The sequence below is a fragment of the Neoarius graeffei genome, chromosome 17 (assembly GCF_027579695.1).
Source record: "Neoarius graeffei isolate fNeoGra1 chromosome 17, fNeoGra1.pri, whole genome shotgun sequence".
In the NCBI taxonomy this organism is placed as follows: Eukaryota; Metazoa; Chordata; class Actinopteri; order Siluriformes; family Ariidae; genus Neoarius; species Neoarius graeffei.
The window spans coordinates 27408022-27432932 of record NC_083585.1 but is presented as its reverse complement, the minus strand read 5'-3'; the positions used below and the strand labels follow the sequence as shown (position 1 = coordinate 27432932).

The window sequence follows — 24911 nt, the reverse complement described above, 5'->3', positions numbered from 1 at the left end:
TGACCTGGCGACTTGTCCAGGGTGTACCCCGCCTTTCGCCCGTATAGTCAGCTGGGATAGGCTCCAGCTTGCCTGCGACCCTGTAGAACAGGATAAAGCGGCTACAGATAATGAATGAGATGAGACTCTTACCTCTTACAATTTTCGAAACTGAAACCTCCGAACCGAGGCTGACATACACACGCTGTTGCCATGACCGAAATTATTATTTCCCGGAAATGGCCCGGCGCTAGAGCTCAGTGGAACGCACTTTCCCTCTGTAATAAGCATAAACATGTCTGAAAGCGATTTCTTTAGTCCAGTTAATTTATATCGAATGGTGAACCGAATTGTATACACTCACCGGCCATTTTAATTGGAACATGTGTATGTGCATGCGCAGTGCGCGACTGTTACACTCTTACAGCACGATGACATAGTGGCTAGCGCCTGTATGAGTTCAAACACTCATAACTTGCTATAGCAGTGACAAAATGTCTATCAAAAATGCGTTCCTATATTTAATAAAATGAGATAAATAGAATTTCGATGATAAAAAAATTTTTTGCCTTCAGTTCTCCTTTAAACGTGCCTTTAAGTTCCACTTGTGCCAGTTTTCTATTGAAACACATCAGCACAAACTGCATGTCTATTATGCAAATCCAGCCCCTGTTGGACTTTTCACTGCACTACTGAAGCATACTCAAAGAAAACACACATCTTAACTGTACAGCTCATCTTATCCATACCGACATTTAGCCATGGATTTCTTTTTTATGTAGCTTCAGTAAAAGTGATCACAACAATAGACCAGATTTGTCTAGATTTCATGCAAACTGGTGAGATTAACAATACAAACTATGCTGAGCTCGGACTGCTCTTGATAAATCAGCATGTCGTCACTGAACACTGCATCAAAACATTGTGTAAAAGCACCACAGCAAAAGAGCTTCCAGTCACAACACTCGGGTCAAAGTTCACGTGTTGGCAGATACTGTATAAACAACTTTTTGCATTAGACTGGACTATTTCCAGATCTTGACACATTTAATTAAATGTAAACTAGAATAATAAGATCAAATCAAATCAGTTATAAAGGTAGGTTTTGCTACTTACCTTTTGTAGGCTGGTTGGGTTGAGTTGGGTTTTGTCGATTATCTTTATTGCAACCTGAAAACAACATGCAAAGGTCATAAGTGACTTGAAGAGCATGAAACTCTAATTTACATCCGTCTTGCATATAAAAAGGTCACAGTTCACACCGCTCTAAAAGCAGCAGCAACTGAACACACCATATTGTTATGTTCCAAGATGGCGCCGCGAACGGTTGCCTCGGTACTTTGCTCTCTCGTACTTTCTACGTTTTTGTGTATTTGTTGTGTTTCTTGCGTTTCTTCGCTGGTCACATACTCTAGAGAAGAACTCATAAACATTGGATTAACCACCAGTAAAGTTCTTTCATCGGCTTTCATCAATCCGGAAAGTTTTTCAGAGTTACTTGTCGGGGGAGCAGCAGCTCTCTATGGATTACGCCGTGGACGCCGGAGACACCGGGGGAAGCGAGCTGGCGCGCTCGTCAGACTGAGGCAGCGGGGTTTTTGCACTGCGCTCCCGTCTATTCACCTGGCTAACGTCCGCTCTCTGGCCAATAAGATGGACGAACTGCTGCTCCTCAACGCAATCAACACAGATTTGAACAGATCTGCTGCCTTGTGCTTCACCGAAACCTGGCTCGGTGAGCACATCCCAGACTCTTCTGTCCATCTGCCTGGATTTCACCTTCACCGAGCGGACCGCAAAACGGAGCTCACAGGGAAAATGAGGGGAGGCGGAATCTGCTTTTATATTAACAAAGGTTGGTGTACTGATGTCACAGTTCTAAATAAATCATGCAGTCCTCATCTGGAGACATTATTCATAAACTGCAAACCATTTTATGCTCCGCGAGAGTTTTCCTCGTTTATTCTGGTTGGAGTCTACATCCCCCCTCAGGCGTGTGTTAATGAGGCGTTACAACACCTGGCTGACCAGATAAACAATGTGGAGAAAAAACACCCGGACTCTTTGCTCATTGTTTTGGGGGACTTTAACAGAGCAAACCTCAGCCACGAACTGCCAAAATATAAACAGCACATTAAGGCCAAGTTTACATTAGACCGTATCTGTCTCGTTTTCTTCGCGGATGCACTGTCCGTTTACATTAAACCACCTGGAAACGCCGGGAAACGGGAATCCGCCAGCGTCCACGTATTCAATCTAGATCGTATCTGGTCCGGTGCTGTGTAAACATTGAGATACGCGAATACGCTGTGCTGAGCTCTAGCTGGCGTCCTCATTGGACAACGTCACTGTGACATCCACCTTCCTGATTCGCTGGCGTTGGTCATGTGACGCGACTGCTGAAAAACGGCGCGGACTTCCGCCTTGTATCACCTTTCATTAAAGAGTATAAAAGTATGAAAATACTGCAAATACTGCCCATTGTGTAGTTATGATTGTCTTTAGGCTTGCCATCCTTCCACTTGCAAGTGGTAAGTGACGCGCATACCCGATATGCACCGAGAGCACACACACAGCGGCTCAGTCCCGAATTACTGCTCGTGCGCTCCACTCGCGCGCTCTGTGAGCTGCGCAGGGCCGGAGTGCACACCCTCCAGAGGGCACTCGCTGTTCAGGGAGGAGTGATTTGGAGCGCAGGATGCCTGCGGAGCCGAGCGTATCCGTGTATTGGCGTTGCTGTGTGCAGGCGAATCGTGTATTGGTGTTGCTGTGTGCATGTTAATCGTTTTAAAAACGTTAATCTGATGATCCGCTGATACGGTCTAATGTAAACCCCACCTAAGTGTCCCACCAGGGACTCTAACACTCTGGACCACTGTTACACTGTTTTAAAGGACTCATACCACTCAGTCCCAAGGCTGCACGGGGGACAATCTTATCCCGTCCTACAGGCAGAAGCTGAAATCTGCTAAGCCTGTAGTTAAGACGGTGAGGAGATGGTCTGATGAGGCCAAAGTGGAACTACAAGCCTGCTTTGACTGCACTGATTGGAGTGTTTTTGAGGCTGCAACTTCAGACCTGCATGAACTGACTGATACTGTGACATCTTACATCAGTTTTTGTGAGGATATATGTGTGCCCACCAAGACCTTCCGCACATACAATAACAACAAACCCTAGTTCACCGCAAAACTCAGACAGCTTCGCCAGGCCAAGGAGAAGCCTACAGAAGTGGGGACAGAGTCCTGTACAAACAGGCCAGAAACACACTCAGTGCGTTTACATGCACATAGAGAAAATCAAATTTCTGCCGTAGCTCGTCTGAAATCGAAGCTCTAAATGGCATGTAAACACCTTAGCTAGGCTGAAATTAAATCGAACTTGATTTCTCGCAATCGAGCTACACGACCTAGATTATGCGATTTTTGCAGAGCTACTTAGTGCATGTATACCCTATCGAGCCACGCAGTCCAGCTACTTACTTCAGCACTGCCCCTTCCGGAAGTGACAAGACCACAAGCGGGAAACACAACAGCCTCGGTCGGAAAAAAAAAAAAAAACAGCCTCGGTCGGCATGACACTTCACCTTAGCCGCCCACTTTATTAGGAACACTTCTGTTCGAACATACAAACTACAAACACTCTTCTTAGAGTTTAGAGTTTATTTTATTTTTAAAAGGGACAGTGCACAAATTAAACATTATCCTTGTGGTCAGGACAGATGTCTGTCCCAGGTTATAGCAGTACATGCTAATTCCCGCCTGTAGTCACTTTGTTTATACTCTTGAATAGCTCTTCTTCATGACGACAACCGGAAGTGTACCAACACGATGGGGCGTGTAGCGCCACCTGTGGCTCGGGTGCACAATGCACCTCATAACAATAGCTCGATTTAAACACTGTGCATGTAGGATTGGATTTCTCTGGCACCCCTGCTGGGACCCTTTGCTCGATTACTGACAGTAGCTCGATTTGGATGTGCATGTAAACGTAGTGACTGACGAAAGAGGTGAAATCAGCTAAGGGGAGCTACGCTGAAAGGATCAAAAACAGCCTTTCAGCCAACGATCCGGCATCAGTGTGGACAGGCCTGAAGAATATCACTAACTACAGGAGACCATCCCCCTACACTGCAATGAACCATCAACTGGCTGACGAGTTGAATGTGTTCTACTCCAGATTCGACAAATTCACACCTCTCCCCCCCTCAGACATTAAAGACCCATTTACACCCCCTGCTATTCTGCCTCCTCTCGCTTCTGACCCCACACCAGCACTCAAGATCTGTGAAGAGGATGTTTGTCAGCTTTTTTGCAGACAGAAGATCAGGAAGGCACCTGGCCCAGATGGTGCGTCACCCTCCTGTCTGAAGGTCTGTGCTGATCAGCTGGCTCCCATCTTCACCCAGATCTTCAATAGATCCCTGGTGCTGTGTGAAGTCCCCTCATGCTTCAAATGCTCCGCAATAATCCCGGTTCCCAAGAAAACCACCATCACAGGACTGAATGACTACAGGCCTGTAGCTCTCACATCTGTAGTCATGAAGTCCTTCAAGAGACTGGTGTTGTCACACCTGAAGGACATCACAGACCCCCTGCTGGACCCCCTGCAGTTTGCCTACCGGGCAAACAGGTCAGCGGATGATGCAATCAATATGGGACTGCACTACATCCTGCAACACCTTGACTCTGCAGGGACGTATGCCAAGATTCTGTTTGTGGACTTCAGTTCGGCATTCGACACCATTGTTCCAGACATCCTCCACACCAAGCTCACCCAGCTCACTGTGCCCTCCTCCACCTGTCAGTGGATTACAAACTTCCTGACTGACAGGAAGCAGCAGGTGAGGATGGGGAGCATCATATCCAGCACTCGGACTAACAGCACTGGCGCCCCCCCCAAGGGTGTGTGCTCTCCCCACTGCTCTTCTCCCTTTATACCAACGACTGCACCTCAAGAGATCCGTCTGTTAAACTCCTGAAATTCGCAGACAATACAACGGTCATCGGCCTCATCCGGGACGGTGACAAGTCTGCATACAGATGGGAGGTTGAACGGCTGGTCTGGTGGTGCGGTCAGAACAATCTGGAGCTGAACACGCTCAAAACTGTGGAGATGACAGTGGACTTTAGGAGGAGCCCCCCCCACTCTGCTGCCCATCACTATCACCAACAACACTCACTACGTTTACATGCACATAGAGAGAATCGAATTTCTGCCGTTGCTCGACTGAAATCGAAGTTCAAAATGCCATGTATACACCTTAATTCGGCTGAAATTGAACCGAACTTGATTTCTCGGAATCGAGCTACACGACCTAGTTTATGCGATTTCTGCCGAGCTATTTTGTGCATGTATACCCTATCGAGCTAGTTGTCGAGCTACTTCCGGAAGTGACGAGTGACGAGACCACAAGCGGGAAACACAACAGCCTCGGTCGGCATGACAACGAATCATGACAACGGCATGAATCTTTTCTTATTGTGGCATTGTTTGCACTGTTAAAATTTAGCTCACTTACTGTATCACCAAATACATCTGTACAGCTGTTGCATAGCTGTGAATTGTGTACATAAACAAGTCATTGTATTTGTGTGTGTGTGTATATATATATATATATATATATATATATATATATATATATATATATATCCAACATCTGAAGAATGTCAATAAAAACAAAACAATTGAACTTTTTGTGTGTTTATTAAGACATAAGTTAAATTGTAAGCAAAAAAAAATAATTTTTTTGTAAGCAAAAAATGGACTTTAGAAAAATATTATTGTGCAAAATAAGTTGTCTTACAAAACAGTGGTCTGCGCCGGACAGTTTGTAGCCATAGTCTGTTAAAGCAAGCCTAACAGCTTGAACACGGAACTGCTAGTGTTGCCAGATTGGGGGTTTTAAGTGCATTTTAGCGGATCTGAACATGTTTTGGGCTGGAAAACGTCAGCAGTATCTGGCAACACTATAGCTCTTCTTCATGACGACAACCGGAAGTGTACCAACACGATGGGGCATGTAGCGCCACGTGTGGCTCGGGTGCACAATGCACCTTGCACAATAGCCCGATTTCACTTGTGCATGTAGGATTGGATTTCTCTGGCACCCCTGCTGGGACCCTTTGCTCGATTACCAACAGCAGCTCGATTTGGATGTGCATGTAAACGTAGTCACTGTGACTGCCGTTGAAAGCTTCAGGTTTCTGGGTTCCACAATCTCTCAGGACTTGAAGTGGGAGACAAACACAGTCACTATCATCAAAAAGGCTCAGCAGAGGTTGTACTTTCTGCGCCAGCTCAGGAAGCTCAACCTGCCTAAGGAGCTGGTGACACAATTCTACTCTGCCATCATTCAGTCTGTTTTTTGCTCTTCCATCACTGTTTGGTTTGGATTGGTCACCAAACAGGAGAAGAACAGACTGCAATGGACAATAAGGTCTGCAGAGAAAATTATTGGTGTCAACCTGCCCTCCATCCAAGACATACTTGTCCAGAGTCAGGAAACGGGCAGGTAACATCTCTGCAGACCCATCACACCCTGGGCACAATCTGTTTAATCCTCTCCCCTCAGGGAGGTGATATAGATCACTGTATGCAAAAACAACCAGACACAAGAACTGTTTCTTCCCTCAGGCTGTCTCTGTGATGAACAGCTAAAATCCAGATTCATATATCAGTAATATCACTTGCAAAATATCTGCACACTTATACTGTCATTCTGTGCTCACTGTTACTTATATTATATTTATACTTATTTAAATTTACTATTCATCTTTGCACTATGCACCATATTGCACCAAAATGGAAATCCTTTCTGTGATGAACAGCTAAAATCCAGATTCATATATCAGTAATATCACTTGTAAAATATCTGAACACTTATACCGTCATTCTGTGCACACTGTATACTTTATATTTATTTAACTATTCCATACTTGACTTACCTGGATTACTTTGCACTATGCACCTATTTTTGTTGTTGTTTGCTTGTTTTGCGTATACGCTTTTTTATCTGTTTTGTACTATGAGAGCTAAGTGAACCGGAGTCAAATTCCTCGTGTGTGTCCACATACCTGGCAATAAAAGTGTTTCTGATTCTGATATATAGCTGATGGCAGAACGCAAACATCATGAATCTCGCTTAAAAAAAAAAAAGGGCTAGATATTTCAGTCCTGGAGATCTCTTGCACTGCATTATTTAAAGTCATATGTTTTTTACTTATCTAACTGTTTTATTTACTTGTAAAGAGATCTGAATTCATAAAACAGAGGAATTCATAATTCATCCTGAGTGATCAATGTGTGGGGTGTATTTATTGATTTCTCTGGTTGTTTATTTTATTTATTTGTGGCCAAAGTATCATTCTGGTATTGACAACCATACCACCACACCTGGGTCTTCTCCAAACTGTCGCTACAAAGTTGGAAGCACGCAACTGTATAGGATGTCATTGTACAGTATGCTGCAACATTAAACTTTCCCTTCACTGGAACTCAAGGTCCAAGTATACTTCCACGGATTCAACTTTGCACAGCATGGATGTACGTGTACGTGGGTGTCTCCAAAGTATACTCGATTTTCTCTGAACACATGTACACCTTTATTAAATACCTGCCTCACTTGGCGCATTTCAAGAGTTAAAAAAAAAAAAATCAATCAATAAAGATTGATTAAGAAAGCAAAGTGCGTGGTCTGAATAGTAAGACAACCCCTGAATAAGATTAAAACAAGAACACGAAAGGCATGCACGGATGTTTGCAACTTGAGAGAAGATGATGGTGTTTAATGGTCTTTATGCTTAGTGGTAATGTTGGAAGAAGAACGATGAGACAAGCGGGAGAAAAACATTTTAAAATCATTTTGCACTTTGACTACTCACCCACCTTCGGGACGGCGTATACACGCTCAGATTCGTACACATTATACTTGGGCCTTTAGAGTCACAAACATGTTCCAGCATGACAAGGCACCTGTGCTCAAAGTGAGGTCCATTAAAACATGGTTTGCCAAGTTTGGTATGGAAGAACCCTGCACAAAGTCCTGACCTCAACCCCACTGAATACCTTTGGGATGAACTGGAACACTGATTGCATCCCAGGCCTCCTCATCAGACATCAGTACCTGACCTCACTAATCCTCTTGTGGCTGAATAAACACAGCTCCCCACAGCCAAGCTCCAAAATCTAGTGGAAAACCTTCCCAGAAGAATGGAAGTTAACAGAACGGATTATGGTTATTTAGCACAAAAGTCTTTTAGCACAACTCTATGTTTTTTAGCACAAGATCCAAGAACACTTAATCTTTATTATGAATACTTACTGATCATGTTTGATGGATTTTTTTAATGAAAGTTGCCGAGATTCCAATCGAAAATGAGCGATTGTATTTCCCCACTCCACCATCTTGAAACCGCCATGTTTGATGTAGCCTGTATGTTAGTCACCAATCCTCCCTCTGAATTATTTAACGCAGCATGTCCCCTGACAGTATACCGCTACAGCCAACTTCCAGGTTTCTTTTGTCTTTATTAAAGTGCTAAGCTTAAAGGAGAACTGAAGTCATTTTTAAACTTGCTTTATTTCTTAATTAACGTGTTATTCAATTACGTTTTCGGTTTTAGTAAAATTTTTTTTTTGGTGGTAACGCTTGTGTAAAGCGTCCTTGGGTTTGTGAAAGGCGCTATATAAATTGAAATTATTATTATTATTATTATTATTATATCCTGACTCATATTGGCAACTAATTGCAATTAATTATAATACTTATCGGCCTATTCGGTTTTTAGCCATGTTGAATTTAGTTCGTTTGGTCCACGGCAGGCGTCGCTTACCCGCGCGATCTTCACGAGACTTGTGCGAGACTTGGAAACGTGAAGTGTCAGCCAGGTGTCAGTGCCGCCATTTTGAAAACTGTTTTAAAAACGAAATATTGCACAAAAACGAGTTTAAATGACGATTAGTGCCTACTTTTTTCAAAAGTTCCTAATTGCTATCAAAACAAACAAAAACTTCAGGCTTGATTACATCAGCATTCGAAAGAGGGTGCGCGCGTCTTTTGACAACGTTGGCAGATGTTGGTCACTTTGATTTCCGCTGTACGTTTTACTTCCGTCCTATGATGTCTAGCAGAGGTCTCAACGAATCTCGTTTATGGCCATTGCTTTGACATATGGACTGATATATTACAGAGCATATTTCAAACACTCATAACTTGCTATAGCAGTGACAAAATAGCGATCAAAAATGCATTCCTATATTTAATAAAATTTGATAAATAGAATTTTGATGATAAAAATTTGCCTTCATTTCTCCTTTAAATTAGCATATTTATTATTTACAATTTGCTAATTTTATAAAGAATGGAAAGTCAAGCGAAATTTACAAGATAAGACTTTAAAGAGAGCCTTTTGTTTGTTCTTTAAATTTTTTACAAAAGAAAAAAGGTCGAAAGAAAACTATGTACAGCTATTTATTTGTTAAGCTATTTACATATTAATTGCTGTGACTTCTAAATGCAAGAAAGCGAAATAAACTTGAAAATAAAAAACAACTTGATAATCAATTAAACTGCAGGTGCGATGAAAGTTTTTTGTTCGTTTACATATCGCAACTGTTGGTTACTAAGGAGACATGATTCTCATTTTTCTCGTTGAAATTCGTCTTTCAGTTAAAGACTTTGTAACTTTGCTATTCAAATACATATGAAAACAGTAATATGTGATATCAAATGGGCTTTTAATAATTTGAGTAAATTTTTAGTAATAGGTTCTACTCTTAGTCGGCAAAACACACGTTGTCAAGCAGGGTAAAAGACATAATTCCCCGTTTAATTAATTCAGTAAACGCGTAATTATTGACAGTCAGTTGAATTTGTGATATGATCAGAAGTGATTGAAGTTATCTACGAAGGTGCCCACAATTCAAGGTTTGTTATGGCTTAACTACAAATATCCAAACACACCAAAGAATCGGATTTTCAGTCCACGTTTCAGGGATCAACAAGACAGAGTTGTCTATATCCCCCGCCCTATATACCAACTATATACCAAGTTTCAAGATATTATTTGCCACATTTTTCAAGTTGTGCTGCAGGAAACCAACCCTACCTCTTTACACTGACCTCAGCAGCCCATGGCATAAACCCACCAGACCTCTGGTCCAGGTGAGCTAAAAATTTAAATTTCTCACATTTCTTAGTATCAAAAGGCACATATGCATTACTTAATCAACACATATATCAACTTTCAAGACCGTACCACTCATAGTTTTCAAGTTCTGCTCCGGAAACAAAACGAGGGTTATGTATATAACCGCGGTTCTATGAGTTTCGGATGACCGCCAGAGGCGGTGCTTTCAGCACATGGATATCCATCACACGAACGTGCAGGTCGAGTAATAGTAACAACAAAGTCACGTGTGACCTGGGTGACGTCACCCCGTGACCCCGGCATAAAAGACCGGTAAACCCAGGAAGTGACCTCTTGGCAAATCTTCTCGTGTACACTCCGAGTGACTGCCAAGCTCTGGCGGTCATCCGAAACTCATAGAACCGCGGTTATATACATAACCCTCGTTCTATTTCGTTTCTACTGACCGCCAGAGGCGGTGCTTTCAGCACATGGATGACTAATACCAACCAGGTCATGAGGAGTGCCTACCCGTACCCAGTGATGCTGCGACGGGCCTGGAATGACAGCCGTCGCCACAGGATTATGTGGGACGACATTAAGACGGTAAAACCTGGTGAAGGTGCAGCTGGAAGCCCAGGAGGCTGCGCTGCATATGTCTGAAAGGGGCACGCCCTTCAGTGATGCCCATGAGGCCACCACGCCTTGTGCAGAGTGCGCCCTGACAGCCGGAGGAATCGGGAAGCCACTGTGCCTGTAGGCATGTAATATGGCCTCGACTATCCACTTGGATAGCCTCTGCTTAGAGAGTGCCAGACCCCTCGTTGGTCCTGTGTGGCACAGAAACAGGGCGTCACTCCTACGGAAGCCCTCTGTATGCGACACGTACACCCTGAGGGCGCGAACTGGGCACAAAAGTTCCGACCTCTCACCATGGCCCGCCTCGAACGCCGCAAGGCTAAGGGGCTGGTTGACGAAGGTAGCAGAGAGGGTCTTCGGGAGGAAAGAGGGGTTAGGCCACAGGGTGACCCCACTGTCGCCGGAGTGCCACTGCAGGCACTCCCCACTGACTGACAGCGCGTGTAGTTCCCCGACGCGCCTCGTCGATGTAATGGCCAGAAGAAAAGCAGTCTTCAGGGAGAGCCATGAAATGTCTGCCGTGAGCAGGGGCTCAGAACGGTGCGTCGCAGAGAGCCTGCAGCACCAATGAAGGTCCCATGTGGGTACCCGGCTCCGTCGGGGGGGTCTCAACCGGAGAGCACCCTTCAAGAACGTGCCACCAAGGCGTGGGACCCCACGGTCCTTCCCCCAACTCTGGCATGCTGAGCAGAGATGGCAGCTGCATAGACCTTGATGGTGGCAGGGGTAAGACCCTTATCAAAGCAGAGGCTGGCGGAACAGTCGAATGGTCGGCAGGGGGCAGCATGTAGGCTCCTCCCCCCGAGTTAAGCACCAGTTGGAGAAAAGCCTCCATCTGTTGGCATAGAGGGCATTGGTGGGGGGTGCCCGAGAGCTTGCAATGGTGTTGACCACTGCCGGCTCACAAGGACCTCGCAGGGGGTCCGGCCCTTCAGCGGCCATACCCAGAGCTGCAGATGGGCTGGATCCGGGTGCCAGATCTGCCCTCCCAGCTGTGATAGGTCAGTCCTCACTGGCAGGCACCAGGGGTCGCCGTTCAGAAGTTGCAGCAACTTGGGAACCACACTCGGCCCAGCCACCGGGGGGGCGACAAGCAGCAGCCCGTGGTGGTCCATCGCAACCCTGTGTAGGGTTGGCACGATCAGCGGCGGGGGGGGGGGGGGGGGGGGGCATACAGCAGTTGCCTCGGCCAAGCATGCGCCAGCGCATCCTGGCCCAGGGGACTGGGGCCGTGGAGGCTGAACCACAGAGGGCAGTGTGTCAACTCCTGGCAGGCAAAGAGGTCCACCTCTGCCCTGCCAAAACGTTTCCAGATGGCGAGAACCACCGCTGGGTTGAGTCTCCATTCCCCGGGATCGGGGTCCTGGCGGGACAGCAGATCTGCTGCCCTGTTGGCAGTGCCTGGCAAGTACATGGCACGCAGGCTCAAGAGATGTTGATGGGCCCACCGCAGAAGTTGGCCAGCCACTTTCAAGCACTGGAGGGACTTTGTGCCTCCCTGGTGGTTGATGTAGTACACTACCGTAGCGTTGTCCGTCCGCACCAGAACGTGTCTGCCGGTCAGGCCTGGGAGGAAGTGCTGTAGGCCGAGGAACACAGCCCGTAGCTCCAGCACGTTGATGTGCTGCGCCCGTGCAGCACCGGGTGGAGGTGGAGACCGTTGAACCACCTCTGAAGCGGCGTAAGTCCAGAAGTCCCAGCGGGACCAGAGAGGAGGCTGCCGTAAGCATGCCCAGCAGGCGCTGAAAGGTCTTCAGGGCGAGTGACCTACCCCGTCCGAAGCGGCCAAGCAGTAGGCGGATGTTGTGGATCCTGGTCTGGGAGGGAGTTACCATCAACGACCTTGAATCCAGGTGCATGCCCAAGAAAGTCGTCTCCTGGCTGGGCACCAGCGAGCTCTTCTTGTAATTCACCCTGAGCCCCAGCTCTACGACATGCGAGAGCACAGTCGCGATGTTGATGCGGGCCTGAGCTGCTGACCGTGGACAGACGAGCCAGTCGTCCAGGTAAGGCAGGACACGCAAACCCCTTGCCTGAAGTAGTGCCGCTGCCGCACACCCGGTGAACACACGGGGTGCCAGCGATATCCCAAAGGGCAGAACATTGAACTCGAAAGCCTGGCCCTCGAAGGCAAACCGCAGGAACTGCCTGTGGTGTGGCACAATGGGAGCATGGAAGTAGGCGTCTTTCAGGTCGAAGGTGACAAACCAGTCGCCCGCCTGGATGTGGTGTAAGACATCCACTGTACGCAGCATGCGGAATCTCATGGTCCTCAAGTGGGAATTGAGGGACCTCAGGTCGAGGATCGGGCGGATACCGCCGTCCTTCGGAACCAGAAAATACCTGGAGTAGAACCCACCTTGCTGTCTCTGCCTGTCGACGGGAGAGACTGCTCCTTTCTCCAGGAGGGTGGCGATTTCCTGCCGGGGGACGAGGGACTTCCCCGGATGGCTCACGGTGGTGTGTTTGACCCCATGAAACGTGGTGGACGGCGGCAGAACTGGATGCGGTAACCCTCGGTGAGGGTCACCAGCACCCAGGGGTCAACGCTCTCCAGCTTTGGAGCTGTTCGCTGGAAAAGCGGCCGACCGCCGGCGCGCTGATGTCAGCGCCGTCCAGAGCGCCCCCGTCGGTCACCATGGGGGCGACGAGGAGCAGACTGGGTGTAGGGGGCGGCACCGCGGGTCCGGGAGGTGGTGGGGCGGCGAAAGTCATCAACCCGTCTGGTCTCCTGGCGGGTGCGTGGCCGAGACAGAGTCGGTGTGGGCCCCCTGAAGGACTGGGCAGCATTGCCATGGTGGTGGGCCTGGCGGGGCCAGCGAACTGCTGTTACGCCTAGATGACCTGGGCACTCCGATCCAGGGCTTGCTGAGTGGCTTCGCCAAACAGCTCCCCGGGGACAACAGGGAGAGAGTGCAGCACACGCCGGTCGGGCTCGGCCAGAGGGGACTGTGCCCGCCATATCTGCTGGCGGCCGAGGGTGAGATACGACATCAGCCGGCCCAGTTCCCGCGACGAGTAGGCAAAGGCCTGGAGCCGCGTCACACAGCTCCCGTGATGCCGCGCTCGTCCCCTCCAGCGTCTGGGGGTCCATGACACCTGGCTGGCAGAAGGGAACTTAAATAGGGCGAGAACGCTCCAAGTAAGTAGCCCAAAATAAACTATCAGGTGGAAATAAAAAATAAACGACCGGGCGAACACACCCGTGGTCGGGAATATTAACAAGGATGGCGCCGTGCGCTACAGAACTGATAAACAGCGGCAAGAAACACCGCTTTAATTTAAATGAATGAAAACCGCTTACCTGAGCGACAACAAACCGGCCTCCAGCAGCGAGGACACGCCTCGGAGGGCTAGTCAGCTAACTCCACCGAGCGAGAGCGCTCAGCTTAACGGAGTAACAAACAATACGAATATAACACACAAGACAGCCGGCCCGTGAGCAGGCCGGAGACAAGGCTACACAAAACAAGCGGTTGATAATATTAACAAGGATAGGCACTGTGCGCCACAGAACTGATAAACAGCGGTGAGAAACACCGCTTCAATTTAAATGAATGAAAGCCGCTTCTCAATGTTGGGCATCTGCAGGAGGCCATAGGTAGGGGTGTCCTGCATTGCCGCCAGGGCCCTGCAGTCACTAGGGAGGTGGGAAGGCATCTAGGGTCCGCCCAACACCTCTGTAACTCCTCGATGTATGAGGCCGAGGGCGGAACAGACAACGAGGAAGGCTATGTGGGACCTCTGAAGAAAGCGCTCTGATGCTGGGCCACCGGGGCGTGTCCAACCCCAGACGGGCCAATGCAGCCCTCAGCGTTGGCTGGATGGATGAGCATCCGCCTTCCGACGCTGCCACGGTGCCATGGCTGGTGGCCTGGGAACCGGCCGGAGAGGTGGAGCCGTGACCATCGGACCCACCGCAGTCAAAGCTCTCCGAAGCCCGGATCGACAGTTCATCCAGGCCGCGTGCATCAACGGCCGGTGACAGAAGCGGTGGTGATGGTGAACAGTCGGGCTGCCAGGCAGAAGGGGTGGCTGCGGGAACACTGCCCCCTGTGGCGGAGGCTGAAGATTCGCCAGCAGGGCCTTCATCTCCTCCAGCTCGGTGGACATCACCTCCACCTTCCGAGCCTTAGAAGCGAAGACGTGTGGGGGAGCCCACGGCGCTTGCTGGGCCCCGCTGCTGCAGCCGACACCGTGTCCTGTCCCCCCGAGGCCCGGGGGATGTCAGACGGAGAATCCAGCCGAGCCAGCCTGGCGGTCCGCGCAGCCACGCTCAGGCACATGCAGTCTGCGCAGGCCATGTCCATCAGCCCCTGCCGCAGGTGATCAATACCCAGGCATGAGGGGCACTCGCGGTGGCCGTCCTCCGGTTCGAGGGGGACCAGCAGTTGGCGCAGCGAGAGAAGAGGTCCATGACGCCTGGCTGGCAGAAGGGAACTTAAAAAATAGGGCGAGAACACCCCAAGTAAGCAGCCCAAAATAAACAATCAGGCGGTAATGAAAAACGACCGGGCGAACACACCCGTGGTCGGGAATATTAACAAGGATAGGCACCGTGCGCCACAGCACTGATAAACAGCGGCGAGAAGCACCGCTTTAATTTAAATGAATGAAAACCGCTTACCTGAACGAAAGCAAGCCGGCCTTCAGCGGCGAGGATACGCCTCGGAGGGCTAGTCAGCTAGCTCCACCGAGCGAGAGCGCTCAGCTTAATGGAGTAACAGCAATACAAATACAACACACAAGACAGCCGGCCCGTGAGCAGGCCGGAGACAAGACTACATGAAATACGGCGGTTAATAATATTAACAGAGATAGGCGCAGTGCGCCACAGAACTGATAAACAGCGGCGAGAAACACTGCTTTAAATTAAATAAATGAAAACCGCTTACCTGAATGAGGACAAGCCGGCCTCCAGCGGTGAGGACGCCGCCCCGGAGGACTAATCAGCTAACTCCACCGAGCGAGAGCGCTCAGCTTAATGGAGTAACAAACAATACAACACACAAGACCGCCGGCCTGTGAGCAGGCCGGAGACAAGGCTACATAAAATAAGGCGGTTAATAATATTAACAAAGATAGGCGCAGTGCGCCACAGAACTGATAAACAGCGGCGAGAAACACCGCTTTAAATTAAATGAATGAAAACCGCTTACCTGAATGAAGACAAGCCGGCCTCCAGTGGTGAGGACACCGCCCCGGAGGACTAATCAGCTAACTCCACCGAGCGAGAGCGCTCAGCTTAACGGAGTAATAAATCAATACGAATACAACACACAAGACAGCCGGCCTGTGAACAGGCCGGCGGCGAGGCTACAGAAAACAAGGTGGTTAATAATATTAACAAGGATAGGCGCCGAGCGCCGCAGAACTGATAAACAGCGGCGAGAGGAACGCCGCTTTAATTTAAATAAATGAAACCCGCTTACCTGAAGCGAAAACAAGCTGGCCTCCAGCGGTGAGGACACCGCCCCGGAGGGCTAATCAGCTAACTCCACCGAGCGAGAGCGCTCAGCTTACGGAGTAATAAATCAATACGAATATAACGACAAGAAGAAAAGAGTTGGTGGACTTAGCGCAGTTTCTTGGAGGATGTGTAAGCACAGCCCCAACCCTACGGGTAACGAAACTACCACAGCGCTTTGTCCAAATTTCAATCCAACTCGCAACCTGCAAACGCGAGAAGATGTAAAGAGGTCACTTCCTGGGTTTACCGGTCTTTTATGCCGGGGTCACGGGGTGACGTCACCCAGGTCACACGTGACTTTGTTGTTACTATTACTCGACCTGCACGTTCGTGTGATGGATATCCATGTGCTGAAAGCACCGCCTCTGGCGGTCAGTAGAAACGAAATAGAACCTACCCCAAAGACTAACCTGAGAGACCAAGTCTGAAATTGTTTCCATGGAAACATGAAAAATTTAAATTTCTCAAATGTCTTAGTATGAAAAGGCACATCTACATCACCTTGTTAACATGTATACCAAGTTTCAAATCCGTATCATGAATAGTTTTGGATATATGCTCCGGAAACGAACATTGCTCTTAGAAACCAAGTCAAAATCTAGTTTTTATGTAAAAATTTGAAAAATACTTTTTTTTCAAAAATTTTAAATAGCAAAAGGAATCAGTTCATATGTTGCATTATATATTTTATATATATATATATATATATATATATATATATATATATATATATATATATATATACACATACATACATACATACATACACACACACACACACATGTTTCATGAAGATATCTTCAGTAGTTTTAAAGATATGGCCCGTAAACGAAAACGTGACTCGATAGACGGACGGAACCCGTTTCTATATCCCCCGCCAAACTTCGTTTGGGCAGGGGGATAAGAACTGATCCTTAACATGCACAGCAGCAGAAAGTTCGCCTTCCAGTCCCTAAGCAATCATAATAAACCCTTCCTATATCTCATCTCATTATCTCTAGCTGCTTTATCCTGTTCTACAGGGTCGCAGGCAAGCTGGAGCCTATCCCAGCTGACTACGGGCGAAAGGTGGGGTACACCCTGGACAAGTCGCCAGGTCATCACAGGGCTGACACATAGACACAGACAACCATTCACACTCACGGTCAATTTAGAGTCACCAGTTAACCTAACCTGCATGTCTTTGGACTGTGGGGGAAACCGGAGCACCCGGAGGAAACCCACGCGGACACGGGGAGAACATGCAAACTCCACACAGAAAGGCCCTCGCCAGCCACGGGGCTCGAACCCGGACCTTCTTGCTGTGAGGCGACAGCGCTAACCACTACACCACCGTGCTGCCCCCTTTCTATATCAAGATGAGTCATTTTTTCGATTATTGTGACCATAATCCAGAGTTGTGCTAAAGAACATAGAGCTGTGCTCAGAGACTTTAGAACTTGTGCTAAAAGACTTTAGTGCTAAATAACCGGATACCAATATAACAGCAAAGAGGAACTACATCTGAGAAGAGGTGGTCAAAAAGTAGCTTGTTGCTTGCTAACTTGCTGACTGGCCTTGTACTTACAATGAAATTTGTTTTATTAGGGGATGAAGCTGGATGCAGAATTAGCGACGTTCCTCCTGGACATGTGTATAGCTTTGGATTGTTTGAATGGCTCGCTTTACACAACAGATCATGTAAATACATTTTTATCACTCAGAGAGCCAGGTAAAGCAAAGCGTTTGATGTACCTTCTTAAAAATGTATGTAGTGCTACTCACTCACTCATCCCACGTATGTGTGTGGGGTCGCTGCCATGTGGACCCTATTGATCCATATGCCATATTAATTGTAGCACAGTTTTGCGCTGGATGCCCTTCTTACCGCAACCCTCCCATTTCCAAGCTTGGGAAACAACCTTACACACACATTCACACCTATGGGCAATTTAGAGTAGCCAGTTAACCTAACTGCACGTCTTTGGACTGTGGGGGAAACTGGAGCACCCAGAGGAAACCCACACAGACACGGGAAGAACATGCAAACTCTACACAGAAAAACCCCTGCTGGTCACTGGGCTTGAACCCATAACCTTCTTGCTGTGAGATGACAGTGCTAACCACCATGCTGCTCGTATGTAGTGCTACACAACTGCATCAAAATCCAGCGCAGCTAACAAGCTAACACCAGTACAGCTGAAAAACTTGTGGTTGGTAGAAGAGAGCAACTGGACTTACTTGAAAAAATCTTGAAGACGTTTCGCCTCTCATCTGAAAGGCAGCCTCAGTTCTGTCTGACTAATAGGGAGTATCAAGTATTTATCCTCTCATGGATCATCATAGAATCCGAATCAGAACGCTGATGGCTGCATTGTAGGTGGCTGATAAAAGATGTCTTAGACACCCACCTCTGTTCAGTGATGGTCGTTCCAGGCTGACAAAAATGAACGATACTCTCTGGCCAAGATGTCCGCCAGTTTTCCGGAAGTCCTCTCACACTCCCGCACCAGTCGAAGGGATCTCATCCCAAAGTGCGTAGAAACATATCTGTGAAGATACTCCGTCATCCAGGTACATAGTAATCTGTGGTTGGTAGAAGAGACCAACCACTTTGATATTATACTTATATTTGATAAATACTTGATACTCCCTATTAGTCAGACAGAACTGAGGATGCCTTTCAGATGAGAGGCGAAACGTTTTCAAGATTTTTCAAGCAAGTCCAGTTGCTCTCTTCTACCAACCACAGATTACTACATACCTGGATGACTGAGTACCTTCACAGATATGTTTCTACGCACTTTGGGATGAGATCCCTTCGACTGGTGCGGGAGTGTGAGAGGACTTCTGGAAAACTGGCGGACATCTTGGCCAGACAGGATCGTTCGTTTTTGTCAGCCTGGAACGACCATCACTGAACAGAGGTGGGTGTCTAAGACATCTTTTATCAGCCACCTACAATGCAGCCATCAGCATTCTGATTCGGATTCTATGATGATCCACGAGAGGATAAATACTTGATACTCCCTATTAGTCAGACAGAACTGAGGATGCCTTTCAGATAAGAGGCGAAACGTCTTCAAGATTTTTCAAGCAAGTCCAGTTGCTCTCTTCTACCAACCACAGATTACTATGTACCTGGATGACTGAGTATCTTCACAGATAAGCTGAAAAACTTGTTACAAAGAATGAACAAGGCATTTTTGATCATTCTCTCAGCAGCAAATCAACGAAGATCATGTCATGATAGTGTTATAACTTGGCTTTCAAGCAGTTGAATGGCCAAGCAGGCAACAGCACTTATTTTAGGTCAGGCTAAAATGCGAGTTTGATGCCCGTTTGGGAAAACACAGCTGTAACAAAAAGAGTACTGGTGTAATATGATAGGAAATATAATGGTCATAAATCACCAAATGCAATAAAATCAATGCCTGCTGAGAATTTTGGTCTCCCAAGTAATGCATGAATCTATGAAGGTATTTATTAGGTGAGGTAATGTTATGTTATCTTCCCTAATGCAGTACAACAAACATTCGGTACTTTTATCATCTATATTCAAATAATGAAATAAGGCAATGCCTTTAATACATAAACCGCCTACATTACTGCTTGAAAGTGGTATTGTTAACCAATTCAACTCTCGGCTTTGTGTCCATTCACTTTGAAAAATTTTTGACTTATCTTGACTAACACACATTGCTCAAGGTGTGTTTTTAAAGCATATACGCAGAGCCATGGCCTCATTTTTTATTTATAAATGCCTGAAACCTTAAGAATGGCATAGGAATAGTTTTAAGCGTTAACAATAAATCTAATATAGTAATTTTTGCGATTAAAGTGATTTATACAGGTAGCAGTCTGAGTGAATGACCTTGAGATCTGTGACATCACAGCAGAAAGTCTATCGGTCTCATCGCCATTTCTGCTACACTAAAACACAGAGCTGACTGCAACTCCGAGCCTCCATTTTGAGCTAATTTATCGCCATGCCACGTAGATGTGTTGCTGGCGGGTGCAGCAACATGACAGAAGGTGGATTTACGTTGCATTCATGGCCCAAGAATGTTCAATCTGCAAAGATTTGGACGCGTTTTGCGAGAAATTCACAGGCACATTGGGCGCCTACGAAGTGGTCGCACCTCTGCTCTGCACATTTTACTGAAGACTCGTACGAGACCTCTGATCTGTTGAGGAGCGTTGGCTATAAGCCCGTATTGAAAGAGGGTGCAGTACCAAGAATTAAAGGAAAAGAGAACTACAAGAAAAGGAAAGTGAGTTCAGTTGCACCAGTTCTCCCGGAGTGTGAGCCGAGGGTTGTTGCTAAAACCCGGGACGGAACATGACATCACTTGGGCAGTGACCTCCCCACGGTTGTTGCTAAAATCAGTGACGTCCCGTCCCAGGTTTTAGTAATTGCCTGAGCCGAGCAGTAATGGCGGAGTACTCAGTATGGAGAAAATGGAGAATGAGTGAACCAGCCGTCTGATTTCTCCGCTGGATATGCTCGCCTCAGCAGCAATATCTCGTCCTTACGTGGAAGAAGCGAATGAACGGAGAACTGAATGTCAGATTGTTTCAAAACAATCGGCCACAAGATCGGCCTTCAAGAAGCGAGAACACAGACGAGTAAGCTCCGACTCTCATTTGGATACAAAACAACAACACTCGTTGTTTACCTGCATTTAGATTAATACATGTAGCTTGTATTGCGTGTTTAAGTTAGCGGTATAAGATTATTTAATTTGCTTCAGAATGCGATTGTCTCAGTTCATCTGATTATTTAATTAGCCTTTTACGTTTTATCAGTGAAAATGCATGCATGTACATGTGTGTTGCATAAGTTATAGCACCTATCCTGTTTTAATGAGAGTCAACCCACAATCAATGAAGTTAAATCAGTCTTAGTTGAGCAAGTCGGTAACAGTATTTCTTACTTTCACAATAAATGTTTATTTATATGACTTTGGTCTATAGCTGTAAAAGGCCTCGGCCTTAAAACCGGTTCCCGCTGTGACATCACGCACTCAGGGCTGGCTGGCTCAGCGGGGCAGCTCGAATACCAACTTTGCGGTCGATTTTAACTCTCAAAAATCTCATCTCATTATCTCTAGCCGCTTTATCCTTCTACAGGGTCACAGGCAAGCTGGAGCCTATCCCAGCTGACTACGGGCGAAAGGCGGGGTACACCCTGGACAAGTCGCCAGGTCATCACAGGGCTGACACATAGACACAGACAACCATTCACACTCACATTCACACCTACGGTCAATTTAGAGTCACCAGTTAACCTAACCTGCATGTCTTTGGACTGTGGGGGAAACCGGAGCACCCGGAGGAAACCCACGCGGACACGGGGAGAACATGCAAACTCCACACAGAAAGGCCCTCGCCGGCCCCGGGGCTCGAACCCAGGACCTTCTTGCTGTGAGGCGACAGCGCTAACCACTACACCACCGTGCCGCCCACTCTCAAAAATATATATATTTTTTTATTCCCATTTATGCAGCATGCAAGAGTCAAGGATGGAGATACTATCCACTCAGAAATGTATTTATAAATAAAGGTTCTGCGTATCTGCTTTAAGGACTTCCTATACAGAGCCTCTTCAAGACAGAATTTAGACACCCCTGTTATACACTCACTGGCCACTTTAATAGGAACGTGTTCTTGATTCTAGGATTCCTGTTCTTGGCTGCAGGAGCAGAACCTAATGTGGTCTTCTGTTCTGCTGTTGCATGCTGAGATACTTTTCTGCTCACCACGGTTGTAAAGAGTGATTATATGAGTTACTATATCCTTCCTGGCAGCATAAACCAATCTGCCCATTTTCCTTTGACCTCCCTTATCAACAAGGTGTTTGTTTCCAACCGTCACCCACTCACTGTTTGTTTTTCGCACCATTCTGTGTAAACTCTAGAGACTGTTGTGTGAAAAAAAACACAGGAGATCAGCAGTTTCTGAAATACTCAAACCAAAGTTGCAGCATCTGTCTCAAACCAACACCCATGCCACAGTGAAAGAAAGTCACACTTTGAGATCACAAATTTTCCCATACTGATGTTTGAAGTGAACATTAACTGAAGCTCTGCATGATTTTATGCATTGTGCTGCTGTCAAAGGATCGGCTGATTAGAGAACTGCATAAAACAGCAGGTGGATGGGCATTCCTAATAAAGTTACCAGTGAGTATCTACCATATGCAAAACTGAACACACACACACACACACACACACACACACACAGTATGTCATAGTATGTTACCTCTCTGCCAGTAAGGATGTGGCGTGCCAGCTTCACTTTTGCAAAGTTGCCCTTGCCGATGGTTTTGAGCAGCCGGTAGTTGCCGATGTGTGGATGTTCGTCTGAAAGGGAGGCGATGGAGTTGCGGCATCGGGCTCCCAGTGAGCGATTCGACCAGGCCGAACCCTTGTCCGAACGGCTGGCAGAGAGTGAAGCATGCTACAGACGAAGCAAAAATAGTACAATTACAAAATTGTTTCTGTGGAAACTAGCCTGCTGTCTATATTGATCAGTCCTACAGGGAGTACAGTGCTGGAGTGTGAACTATACTTTGCCTGGTAAAACATGAAAACATTAGACATACCGGTATGACTAGCACTTTCCATAACGTGTAAACGATCTCTCTACACCAAGTCACTGATAGGTGTGAGGTTCAGTGGAGCATCTTGGTGCCTGTTTTCCCATGTAAGAGCTAATCTACTCTGGAATGTGCTACACCATTAAACTGTCTTTGCACTTTTATGCAATGTGACATCACAGCATTCTTTCCAGCATGATAAATCTCCACAGCTTGGCCCACGTGAACATACAATAAATATGTTATTATGATGACGCATGCTTTACGTCTGTCATAGCCTTATTACGCATTATACATGCAGCAAACTACATAACTACAGACAAAATATTTCAGCTCCAGAATTATTGACACCTTCCTGAAAATGAGAAAAAAATAATAATAATTAACATGTAATTAGTGATATGTTCTTCCTTTCTTCTTCTCCTAACTCTTATAAAACACCTTGCCATTATGAAGATGGTGTCTTGTAGAATTTTACTTCACAAATTCAAGAATCACTTAAAGGTAGACTGGGGCTTTCCCTGTTCATGCAAGGCATCGTGGGATACAAATTTGAAACAGGAGAAAAAAACCCGGAGGATGCGAGTGTGCGAATGAAACGTGAAAGACCGACTACAGTAACGGAAACAAAACGAGAAAAGACGTTATGTTATATACGAAGGAAAGGAAACACAGGACCAAACTAATAAATATCGGCGCTCAGCGAGCACCTCGGTGTGATCAGCTGTTCATTTAGCGACAGAATGATGGAACGGTCAGTGCACAGTCAAAGGTAAACCTGCGCATGCGCACACACACTGACTTCCTCTGTCTGCTTGACTGTGCGACGCGAGCGATTTCATGCACATTATTTGCTCAGAATCCCCTCAAATCAAATAACTTCCCAGCCACAGAATGGCCTGATATTTTGTGAGATATACGTTTTTTTCTGTAATATCACAATGACCGGCGGCACGGTGGTGTAGTGGTTAGCGCTGTCGCCTCACAGCAAGAAGGTCCTGGGTTCGAGCCCCAGGGCCGGCGAGGGCCTTTCTGTGTGGAGTTTGCATGTTCTCCCCGTGTCCGCGTGGGTTTCCTCCGGGTGCTCCGGTTTCCCCCACAGTCCAAAGACATGCAGGTTAGGTTAACTGGTGACTCTAAATTGACCGTAGGTGTGAATGTGAGTGTGAATGGTTGTCTGTGTCTATGTGTCAGCCCTGTGATGACCTGGTGACTTGTCCAGGGTGTACCCTGTCTTTCGCCCATAGTCAGCTGGGATAGGCTCCAGCTTGCCTGCGACCCTGTAGAAGGATAAAGCGGCTAGAGATAATGAGATGAGATGAGATCACAATGACCGAATTTCAGAGGGAACTAAATTTCACCGATTTTATGAAATCGAAAGGCCGTCTCGCTTTAAAAATGTGGAATTCTAAAATTGAAATACATTTATCTCAAGGTTAACAGTTTGGATTTATTTTCAGATATTCTCTACAGGCATCAATTTTATGACAATTTCTCTAAACATGTCCTGTCGTTTGCTTAAAAGTTAGGCGTAACTTTGAAAATGGCTGCAAATATCATGTCTTTGCCAATGTTATAAATAGAACCAGGAAATGGGGCTCTTGCTTTAATAGTTGAAAACTTTCCAAGGTGTCTTCTGCATTATACGTGGCTTATAAATACCTACAATAAAAAGTCAAGTTGATGTAAATTAGGTTTGATCCAGTACGACAACAAAAGAACAACAACAGGCTCAAATGGTACCTCGGACCAAACATAAGGCTCGTGTGGTCTGACATTTCTTCACAACTTGCTTCCTATCAGCAATGTATATATACACACTACCATTCCAAAGTTTGGGGTCACCCAGACAATTTTGTGTTTTCCATGAAAAGTCACACTTTTATTTACTACCATAAGTTGTAAAATGAATAGAAAATATAGTCAAGACATTTTTCTGGCCATTTTAGGCATTTAATCGACCCCACAAATGTGATGCTCCAGAAACTCAGGCCCTGTCCACACGGCAACGGATTCAGGTGAATCCGATAAAATTGTTTATCATTTCGGCCTGGCGTCCACACGGCACCGGCGTTTTGGGTGCGCCAAAACGAAATCTTTTGAGAACGGGTTC

General features: G+C 46.7%; 1 protein-coding gene across 3 annotated transcripts in view; it reads right to left on the bottom strand.

The window, feature by feature from the left end:
* The window catches only part of mark4b (MAP/microtubule affinity-regulating kinase 4b), a 102378-nt gene that overhangs the window by 57903 nt on the left and 19564 nt on the right, over positions 1-24911 (bottom strand). For all 3 annotated transcript variants that reach the window (XM_060943938.1, XM_060943936.1, XM_060943937.1), the window contains exons 2-3: positions 22462-22659; positions 1096-1149 (exon numbers count right to left, since the gene is read on the bottom strand). In XM_060943938.1, coding sequence (XP_060799921.1) covers positions 1096-1149; positions 22462-22659 — 252 coding nt within the window. The remainder of the gene's footprint in view (positions 1-1095; positions 1150-22461; positions 22660-24911) is intronic.